The sequence below is a fragment of the Antechinus flavipes genome, chromosome 4 (genome assembly GCF_016432865.1).
Source record: "Antechinus flavipes isolate AdamAnt ecotype Samford, QLD, Australia chromosome 4, AdamAnt_v2, whole genome shotgun sequence".
In the NCBI taxonomy this organism is placed as follows: domain Eukaryota; kingdom Metazoa; phylum Chordata; class Mammalia; order Dasyuromorphia; family Dasyuridae; genus Antechinus; species Antechinus flavipes.
Genome location: NC_067401.1, coordinates 107,048,604 through 107,060,251, shown reverse-complemented (window position 1 = coordinate 107,060,251; position 11,648 = coordinate 107,048,604). Strand labels below are relative to the sequence as shown.

The following is an 11,648-nucleotide window of genomic DNA, read 5'->3' as shown; positions in this document are numbered from 1 at the left end:
TTAACTCCCAAACCCCTGGAGTTGGAGAGCATTAGGTCTCATTTATACAAAGCAGTGAAGATCTGCCCAGCTAGGAAGAAGACACTTTCCTGCCCTAACTCATACATTTGTTTAAATAATTAAAAGTTAACTTTTCTCCTGAATGAGTACAAGAAATTTGAAAATATTGTCTGTGACCAGTAGAAATGGGATTCTAACAAATATTGAACTTTGAGATCTTTGAATAAGGTACATTCAGGTAGGAGCCTATTCTGTGAGGTGCAATGTAATCTACACTTCTGTAGCCAAGTATAAATTATAGAATCAGAAAAGAGCTTATTATAAAATAATGTAAAAAAGTTGATGAATTCAAAATTACCATTTTTTATTTGTCATAAGATTATATGAACTAGGGTTGTATAGTGGAAAGAATGTTACTTTTACTGGAGTCAGGACCATATGGATTTAAATACTATCTTTGAAATTTAATATCTATGTAATCATAACAAGTCACTTATTTTTCCTGGGCTTCAAACAACATTTTGTAAGTTATACAAGTTATCAACAGCACAAGTTGTTGGAAGTCCCATCCTTGAGTTGTAATGTCCTTTATTACTGTGTGTTCAGAGATTATTCATTTGCATGGGAGAAAATTTATCTGTTGGAATAAACTTTGCTCTCCTGCTAGTTGTAAGTTTTGAACTTCCTCAAGAGTATGATAATAATAATAGTATAATAATAGCTGACATTTACTTGCTTTAAGGTTTGCATAGAATTTTAAATGCTTAATTTAATATAATCTTCAAAATAATCACAAGAGGTAAATACTATCTATCCTTGTGTTATATAAGAGCAGACTGATGTGGTTAAGAAATTTCTTGGGGTCAGAGTACTAGTGAGATCAAAGGCAAGATTTGAACCAAAATCTTTCAAATTTCAAATCTGTGATATAAACACCATGCCATTGGGAGAGGCTCCCCAAGGAATATGAGAACAATCAGAGAAGAACTTGTTTGTGAATCACTGATTCTTGAGGATAGTCCATAAATCAGGTGAGTAAACAATCATGTTTAAAGAGTATTTATTCTAGCCTCCTCAACTGAGGAAACTAAGTTATAGTTATCAGAGATAAAGTGAATTGTTAAGGTCATAAAGGCATTAAATAATCAAGTTGTGATTTGAAACATGGGGTCTGATCCTAAATCTCAAGTTCTTGAATCACATCAAGCTGCTTTAATGACTATGTTCTATTCCCAAAATCTCTGTTACTGATGCTTTAATATTCTTCTTTCAGGTCCCCTAAAGTCCAGAATTGTAGACCTAACATTGTTCTACTGTGCATCACTGTCTCCATTTATTCCTAGTTTAGACAGATGTCCAGATGCTGTCTATTTTTTTTTCTACATGATCTACAAGAAAGAGCACTGAACATGGAGTCAGGAGACTTGTGGCTCCTAGTATTAGTCTTTGGTGCATTCCAGTGAGTTATGCCATTTGGTTATTCTGGATGTGACTCCCACCGGGCAGTGGGAATTCCCATTCCACATGTCTTTGATACCATAGGAACTAGATCAGAATAACAGCTTCTTCCTATACTCTGCAGAGCAGTTTTATAGACGATTTATCCTAGCTTTATTGAAAGTTTATCACAACTGGACCACATTTCTTCCTGTGACCAAGCAGTTTATAAAGCCCCTTTGAATGCAATCTGAGAAATCCAAATGGTGATGCTCACAAGATTGAGACATTTATGGGGGTGGGAGTGGGGGTGTTAAAAACGCAAGAAAAAAGAAAAAGAAATACCTGGAAGAAGTTCAGTTAAAGCCCTCCTTAATTCATCAGAATTAAAGGGAAGAGGCTGGAGCATTCTTAATGTGTGTGTGTGTGTGTAGAAGAAAGTTCTTCAAAATTAGGAGAGGAAATCACAGATGGAAAAAAAGGAGATACACAATCATAGATTGTCAGCAGGAAAGGATCTTAGAAACTATGTACCTCAATTCTTTCATTTTGCAGATGAGACCCAATAAGTGATTTATTCAATTTCACATAGCTATTAAGTGACAGAAAGAAGACTTAAACTCAAATCTTGCAACTCCAAGTCTAGTGCTCTTTCCTGTAAATCATGCAGAGGAAAAACAGTATCTGAGTTACCTGCCTAAAATAAATGGAGCAGTGATGGCACAGTGGAAAGAATGTAAAATCTGTGATCCAGAGGATCAGGGTTCAAATGCAGTTTTAAATATATGTGTGATATGGACAGATCCTGGCTTTACCTTGATTTTTCAGCTGTAAAGTGGGGAAAATAATAGCTCCCACCTGGCACATATGAGGCTTTATATAAATGCTTATTCCCTTTCTTCTCATATTAGTGAGAATGATCTTTTGAGTGAGGAGTAATCCTGGAACCATATCAAATACATTTTTGAGAGCCATTGTTAAATTTTGAGAGTAAGCGTTTACAGATTGGAAATCTACAAATGTCATAAATGTTGCTTTATTGTTGTCTTAATTGTCAACACTAAAGAAAGTGATGGAGAAAATGTTGATAATACAAATTGAAGGTAAAAATTTGTCAAGTATACTTTTTTTCCCTCTTGGAGAGATGGTTGTTCAACATTCACCACAAAGAACATAAATCAAGGATCAATAGGTCTTTTCCCCCCATCTTCTCTCTCTTTAGGTCTACTTTATGTGCCTGCTGGATTATTCATAAAATATTGTATTCCAGATGATTTTCCTGCATTAACTTGTGAGCCAGAGCTTCCAGTACAGGTAATCCTCAGGGAGTTTCATATTGGAAAGAGTCTAATGTAATTTGAAAGGTAAGTTTATAATAGTTTACCACACAAGGTTGCATTTCACATCCCCTATAAATTATGTATGCTTGATAGATATTGTGATCCTCCCTCACTATTAAGAATTAAATTAGGATCTAAAAGATTGAGAGAAGAGTGTTTCAATTTATCCCAACAAAGATCAAAAGCATACCTGTATTTTAACTAACATAATGCCTGACATAAGCGTTAATAAATGCTTGTTGATTGATTGATTTTTGAATAACACATAGAGGACTTCAATGGAGGCACGTATTCCATTCTACTTCTCTGTTAGAAGAGATTGGCTATTTTGAAAGAGGTAGCTGCTTGCCTATTGTGATATGGGAGCCACCTGCCAATGGCTGCTGGGGATCTAACTCAGACTTATACAATGGATTTCTTCGTGTGTGATGATGATACGTGGAGACTGAGAGGCAGATGCTGTTATCTGACCTCTCTACTGAGAGGCAGTTGCTTTGTCTGACTTCCCTTCTCTTCCCTCTGCCTCCAATTTATTTCTTTCCCAACCCACAAGGAACACATGCATTAGCAAAGGCTGCTTTGCAACTCCTTCAAGTGTTATGATCCACAGCTGCACAGGCTCTCAGAGAGTTGACCTACTCCTTCACCTAGGCATGGTCCTTAACACTTGCCTCTTTGTAGAGAAAAAAAAAAAGCTATTATTTTATTGCAAACTCAAAGGAAGTATAAAAAGCACTTTCTTCTTAATGACCTAAAAAGTAAACAATGTTATTCTCATTTTATAGACAGGGAAACAGAAAATGAGAAAATAGCATTGTGTCACCAGGCTGGAAAATAATCAGGATTCAAATTCAGCTCTTTTAACCCTCAGGCTGACACTTTTTCCATTAATAGCACATTGCCTCCAGGTTAACCCTTCCTCTATCTCCATAATTCCACTTCTTCTACCCTTTTCCAGATTTTATTTTTTCAAATCTTCATTCTCTGCAGCTTCATTCTTCTTACTGGCTATATGTCCTCTTCCTGAAAATATTCTCAGATCTCCTTCATTCTAGTCTCTATAGTGTACCTTTAACTCTTTGATCTTCTAGAACAAAACTTCTTAAACTGTCGATCATGATGTCATGTCATTGAATGTGAAGGTTAAGAAAAATTTGTCAAAAGTAAAATTTATCAAATATTCTATCAAAATTTAATTATTTATGTAAAGAACACAAGGTTATCCATCTTAGTATACTTTTATCTGTAATCAATGGTATCCATGTGTATACCAAAGAATTATTTTAATATAGATTTCTTTATGATTTATTAGGAATAAATGTTTGACTTTGTGTGGGACAACACCATAGGCTCAAATAAATAAATTAGGGAGATTTCTCAAGGCAAAAGCACAAAGGAATTCTATTACACCAGATAAGGCTTCTCCCTCCTCACAAACAGTTAGGCAGGGGGATGGGAGATGCAGTGAACAGACAAGAATTATATAGGGGTTTGGGGTAACACTCCCTATAGGGTGGACCTGTATCCTGATTAGCCAGGACAAATGACCTCACATTCTAAGTCATAAAGGAGGAAAAACTTTCAACCCAACCACATCTTTAGAATTACTAAATTACCTTCTGTGGGAGTTTCAGTGCCAAGGTGTCTTCAACACAGTCTCATAAAGAACAGTTTTACTCTTTGTAAATCACATGATCTCTGGAGAAAGAAACTTGGCCCTGAGGCACAGCTGATCTTCACTCAATTTTTACAACACGGTCTCCATCTTATGAGATAGCTTTCACAGTTTACTTCATTCAATTTGAATACCTATTTTATATACTTATACAACCAGCTTGTGTAAAATTCTTTTCTGGTTGCCATGAATAGAAAAAGTTTAAGAAGTCCTGCTCCTGAACTACCTTCCAGAACAGAACTATTTAAGTGTGTAGGAGACAAAATATTTTCCCAAGAACTCCATAGATAGATGCAGGAAAGATTTATTTTTTACATTTTTGTTAGAATGAGTGCCTAGGTTAGTAAATACACCTTTGAAACTCCAAAGGCAGCATTTTATTTCCTATCCTGAAGCCCAAATCTCTTCCCAGATTCCCCCTTAATTGGATATTGTAGAGGTTAATTTCCATCCCTCATTACATAACTAGTCCCTGCCCCCAAGTAGTTTACTTTCCTTAAGGGGGTGGGATGCTTTTCAAATCTCTGGCCACCACTTATTACTAAAGCCAATCCCTGCCCCTTAGAAAATTTACTTTCTTACATTCTTTTGGGGAGAGATAACCCAAGGAGAGGATGGGCAAAGTCCAGAGGGTGCAAATCTAAAAACCACCATCCTCATTTATTCTTTGATATAGTTTTGGGTTATTTTTAAAGTTTCATTCTTTCGATTTAATTTTCATAACTGTGGAAACTGAATGTCCATATATTTCTTTCAAGTGGTAGAAAGGAGTGAGACCTCTGTCTCATACCTTTTCTGACAAAATTTAAAAAAATGTAATTTGACCTCATCATTTCCATTTTCTCATTACCACTCAATGCTAAAACTTTTGCATTTTGGCTTGTTTCCTCCACTCTACAGATATTGCTTCCTAAGACACACTGGTCTCCAATATTTATTCTGGAATTTTTTTGTTTGTTTATTTGTTTAATAGTAGTGCAATTGTTCCAGTTTCTCATTATCATAACCTTGAAAACATATTTTATTTATCCCATTTCCCTCATCTCCCACATCAAACCACTTTCCAAAATATTACTTTTACTTCCTCAGTAGTTCTCATGTGTATCCCCCGCTTGCACTCATACTGATGTCTCTTATTGTGTCTCAACTATACTACTGTAATAGTTTAATCGACTTTTAACATCTCTATTTTCCAGTGTGTATTCTCCCATTGTTGAGAGCTACCTTTCTTAAAACAAACAAAACTCTAATGATGTAACCCATTGCTTAAAAACCCTGTGGTGCATAAACTTAACACTTAACATTCTTAGCCTGAAACAGGAGATCTTCCAGAAAGCTTCTCATTTACCTAGCGATCCTTCATTCCTTCTTTCCTTTCTACATCCTAGCCAAAATCTAGCCAAAATGGAACACCTCAAATATATTCTAGTGTCCCACTTCAACTTTGCTTACTTTGTCCTCTCCCTGGAATTTCCTTGACTCTACCATCTCCACCTTTTTAAAAATCCTACCTCCTTCTAGATTCAGAACAAATCTTTCTCCTAAGTGAAGCTTTATGGTATGTCCTCCACCTGACACCTGCAAAGAAAAAAGTATATAGAATTCTTGTCGGTATCTGAATCTTAGAGAACCAGTTATCATAGGATCTTAGATGTATAGCCATAAGGGACCTTAGAGACCACTGAGTACAAATTCTTTGATGACAAGATCTATTATTACATTTATTTGAATCTCCAGAGCTTAGCAACCTGTCTGATACATAGTCTATACTTAAAGTATTTTTATTGATTGTGTAATTGATTGATTAATTGTGATTACATGAGACTGTCCTTGTTTGTTTGTTTTTTAACCTCCATATAGACTAACAGTGATTTGGAACATGTGTGATAAGAAAGTGTTGAACCGGGGCAACTAGGTGGCACAGTGGATAGATCACTGGTGAATAGAGCACTAGCTCAGATGTCAGTAGGACCTGAGTTCAAATCTGGCATCAGACACTTAACATGTCCTACTTGTGTGACCTTGGGCAAGTCACTTAACTCCAATTGCCTCAGCAAAAACCAAACTAACAAACAAAAACAACAACAAAAAAAGAAAGTGTTGCATCTCAGAGCTTGCTTTCTTCATCCCCTGGGATGGTGTCAGAGATTTCCTTCCTCACTTGATATAAATCAAGTCATATATAGTCATATATATACATATATATGTATGTATATATATATATACATGTATGTATATATATATATACATACATATATATGTATATATATCAAGCTATATAGTTCCCCAATACTTAAAAGCAGTTCCCTGACTCAAGCAGAACAAATTTGGCTTGGAAATTGGCTCCCAAATCACATACATTGCTTTTTAAATCTAAAGGAAAATGTAGTTTGGATTATCAGTATTTTAATTCCCTTTTGTGAGAGTGCAGGTTAGAGGAAATTTGACTGAATGTGTGACTTTCTAATTGTTTCTTTCAGCTTTCTAAACCTAAGAGCAATGAGAGTAAACCAGACACTCCTGGAAGAATTTGTCTTTGTTGGCTTCTCTTTCTACTCAGACTGGCAAGTTGTCCTCTCTGTTTTCTTCTTTTTTCTTTATATTTTCACTCTCACTGGCAATCTGGCAATCATGGGTCTCACTTTGTTAGACCGAGCTCTCCATACTCCCATGTACCTATTCCTCAGTGCCCTTTCATTCTCTGAGACTTGCTACACATTAACTATTGTTCCTAAAATGTTGGTTGACCTACTAACCAAAAGTAGGACCATTTCTGTTCTGGGATGTGGACTCCAGATGTTTTTTTTTCATGGTCTTGGTGGTACCAACTGCATTATTCTCACTGTGATGGGCTATGACCGGTTCCTGGCCATCTGTAACCCTCTTCGTTACCCAGTACTCATGACCAGTACAATATGTGGGCATCTTGTTGCCTTAGCTTGGACTAGTGGTTTCTTTGTCTCCTTAGTGCAGACCACCTTGATCTTTTCAGACTCATTTTGTGGCCCCAACCTTATAAAACACTTCCTCTGCCACATGAGAGCAGTAGTCAAGTTATCTTGCCTGAATGGTGCTGTTATAGAAGTTATTGTCACGGTTATCTCAGTATTGGGTTTAATAGGGACATTTCTATTCATCCTTCTTACATACGTGTTCATTCTCTCTACTGTGCTCAAGATCCCTTCAGCTGAAGGGAAGAGGAAGGCTTTTTCCACTTGTGCATCCCACCTCACTGTGGTTATTATCCATTTTGGCTTTGCCTCCATTGTGTACTTGAAGCCAGAGACTACAGAGAGAGATGACATTCTCATGGCTGTTCCTTATACTCTTATCACACCTTTCCTCAGTCCACTAATTTTCACCCTGAGAAATAAGGACATGAAGTATGCTCTGATTAAGGTACTGAGTAATAAAAGTGGTTTAACTAAATCACCTTGGGCAGTTACTATTGGTGGTCAACACCAAGAAAAGAGTAAGGGATTTTCTCTGAAACCTGTAGTATAATTTATTTTTTTGTTTTATTTTGCATATATATTTTTCAAAAGTGGAGGAAGGTACAGCAGGGCCCTGAGAGCTTTGAAACTATGACATCATACACAATATGTCCAAATTTCATTAATGACTAAATGATTGCCCTGTAGACTATCTCTGTAACTTGGAAATCCATCTTACCTTGTGATTATTTCCCAAAAGACAGAATCATCTGCTGATGTTGAAAATTCATAAGCTTGCATTGGGGAGTTAATCCAGTAATGTCTGGTATTGAATAATGCCATTTAGTAATAGGAAGAGTGCCTGGAGAAAAATCAAACAGTGGCTAGTCTGATGAATGCTTAATATTCTTAATATGAAAAAAATATGAGAACTTGAAGGTCATGTGAGCTTGATCTTCTACCATACTAAAGTACAGTACATGAAATTGTTCTTAGCTTCAATTTCTGTTTTGATTTTTTTTTTTTTACTCTTTTATTGACTATATCTTAGAGTTACCATCAGTCCCCACTCTAGCTGACTATGGCACACTAAAATATTAGTAAATGAATGTGTGGCTTTCAAATATTCTGTTTTTATTTATTTATTTATTTTTGCTGAGGCATTTGGGATTACGTGATTTGCCCAGGATCACACAGCTAGGAAGTGTTAAATGTCTGAGGCAAGAGAACACAGTCATCTTGACTTCAGGGCTGGTACTCTATCCACTGTACCACCTACCTGGCCCTTCTATTTTTATTTTTTAAAAAGAATATAAGAAAAGCAAAAAAAAAAAAAAAAAAAAAAACCAAAAAAAAACTAATAAACTTTCTCCTGTTGAAATTTTTAGGCATCATAGGCAGTCCTGAAGCAAAGATATTATGAGCATTATACAAATCAAGAGGGAATTGAATCTTCTTGAGTCTCTTCAAATTATCCATTGATTTACAGAGATCAAAGTTCTCTTTTCTATAGTCCTGATTTCAAAAGTTTATTGTCTGAAAGGCCATGACTGATAATAGATTGGATTAACTTTCTTGTTCAGATTCCACTTGGTTGGGGAAGCCAATATACTCTACTCAAGTTTGGGTGGGAATAAATTCTTTGAATAGATTATCCAAGCTTGGGAGTAACTTAGAAGTAAATAACAAAATGAAAGTTTATTTGAATAGCTTCAACTGTTCCTTGAAATGTTTGTTCTCTCATTGTTAATTAATCATAGTTGACTGCTACCCTTAGGTAACACTTTTCTTCTAATGGGTTTCTAAGCCCTGAGTCCTTCTGTATCATTGTCCTTGGTCTAAGAGAGAAATGGTCAAATGACTGTTCTTTTATTAAAATGCTAACATTATTAATAAAATGATAAAATTACTTTAAAATTATGCCTCTTGAAACTTTTAAAATCTCACATGAAAACAGAGGAATGTTTATATGTGTATGTTTGTGTGTGTGCATGCTCCTATATAACCTTTATTCAATGATTTTCATGACATGAAAAGCTTCAGGAAAATTTTGGGGAATTTTCACTCTTTATAAATAGTCCCTCCCAGAGCCCTTGATGACATCTATACAAAAGAAGACATATGTATATATGCTTATTGAACACTGGGTTAATTTTTATTAAAAGTAAAATAACAATAACAACTCTATAGCACTTTAAAATCTTCAAAGTACTTTACCCATGATATCCCTGGTAGGTATACAGTGAAAACTATTATCTCCATATTATATATAAGGAAATGGAGGTTTAGAAAAAAAATTAAGTGATTTGCTTCTCTAAGCAAATAAGCCATATAAATAATAACTGACCAATCAACTCTACTTAGTCTACTTAGTCAATAAGCATTTATTAAGCATCTATTATATGCCTAAATGTTGCTAAGTTCTGAAGATATAAAAAGAGGCAAAAGATAGTTTTATCCTTAAGAGAGGTAATACTCTAGTGGGAGAGAAAATCAGCAAACAAATACGTACAAACAAGCTACACACACACACACATACACATAATAGAAAGTAATTAAGGCACTGGAATTAAGATTTGGGGAAGTCTTATTATAGAGGATCAAATTTGATTTAGTACATAAAGGAAGCCAAGGAGGTCACTATTCAAAACTCCAGGTATGAGAAACGTCAGAAGAATTGTCCAGAGCTTATCTCATGTTGATGGAACAGCCAGAGTAATGGAATCAAGTGTTCATGACAAGAGGAATAAGGCATGAGAAGACTAGAAAGATAGGAGAAGGAACTATGTTATGAAGAGCTTTGAATATCAAATGGAGGATTTTGTATACTGGAAGTGCTAGGGAGCTACTGGAATATATTTGATATGTGGATGTCCTGATCAGACCTGTGCTTTAGGTAAATCACTTTGGTAGGAGAGCAAGATTTTAAACATAGTATTTTTGATACAAAAGGAGCAGATAGGATCATCTTTATTTTCTCTTCCAGTATAAATCTATGATATTATGATCTAAGACCCACACTCTTTCTTAGCCAGAAGAATCCAAGGTTATATATTCCACAATAAAGGATTTAATATATTTCAAAGTCCTATTAAATCCTACTCTTCCCTGAAAGTTTTCTGTCTCTTTGGAAAAATAAAGAAATAAAGAAAAGAAAAGAGTTTAAAATGAAAGATAAGTTATATTTTAGCATGTGGTGTTTAAGGTACCTATGGGACATCTGAAAAGAGATGTCCAAAAAACAGTTATTAATATGTCTGGAGCTTAAGTGAAAGGTAACTTCTACATTTGGGAATTATCTGCATAGATATGATTCTATGTGACTAGAGAGATGATAAAGAGAATAGACAAGAGGATTCAGAGTATAGGATGGTCTTCTTTGGATACAATCCATTTTGTTTTAAAAATGTGTTTCTCTGTTTGTGGCAGCCCTCTTTGTAGTGGTCAGAAACTGGAAACTGAGTAGATCCCCATCAATTGCTGAATAAATTGTGGCATATGAATATTATGGAATATTATTGTTCGGTAAGGAGTGACCAACAGGATGACTTCAGAAAGGCCTGGAGAGACTTACATGAACTGATGCTGAGTGAAATGAGCTGGACCAGGAGATCATTATATAGCAATACTATATGATGATCAATTCTGATGGATGTGGCCATTTTCAGCAATGATATGAACCAAATCAATTCCAATGGAGCAGTAATGAACTGAACCAGCTACACCCAGTGAAAGAACTCTGGGAAATGACTAAGAACCATTACATAGAATTCCCAGTCCTTATATTTTTGCCCGCCTACATTTTTGATTTCTTTCACAGGCTAATTGTATAACATTTCAGAGCCGATTCTTTTTGTATAGCAAAATACTGGTTTGGACATGTATACTTATTTTGCATTTAATTTATACTTTAACATATTTAACATGTATTGGTTAAATCATCATGCCATCTAGGGGAGGGGATGGGGGGAAGGAGGGGAAAAATTGGAACATGAGGTTTAGCAATTGTCAATGCTGTAAAATGACCCATGCATATAACTTGTAAATAAAAATCTATTTAAAAATGTGTTTCTCAAAAGTTTTGTCATAATAAATTAATCGATAATTTTCAACTCATTGTTGTTCATCATTTAGATGTGTCTAACTCTTTAGGACCCCATTTGGAGGTTTCTTGGAAAAGATTTTGGAGTGGTTTGACAATTATTTCTCTTTTTTACAGATGGGGAAATTTAGACAGAATTAAATGATTTGCCCAGGATCACA

At 35.3% G+C, this 11,648-nt stretch overlaps 1 protein-coding gene across 1 annotated transcript; it reads left to right on the top strand.

The window, feature by feature from the left end:
- Window positions 1-6,951: 6,951 nt before the first annotated feature.
- LOC127561306 (olfactory receptor 10X1-like) lies at window positions 6,952-7,956 on the top strand. Its single transcript, XM_051996588.1, has one exon. It carries the CDS (start codon window positions 6,952-6,954, stop codon window positions 7,954-7,956), a length of 1,005 nt encoding a protein of 334 aa, XP_051852548.1.
- Window positions 7,957-11,648: the final 3,692 nt, after the last annotated feature.

Excerpts from the sequence above, each read along its gene's own strand:
- LOC127561306 (XM_051996588.1), top strand. The coding sequence starts at position 6,952 with ATGAGAGTAAACCAGACACTCCTGGAAGAATTTGTCTTTGTTGGCTTC.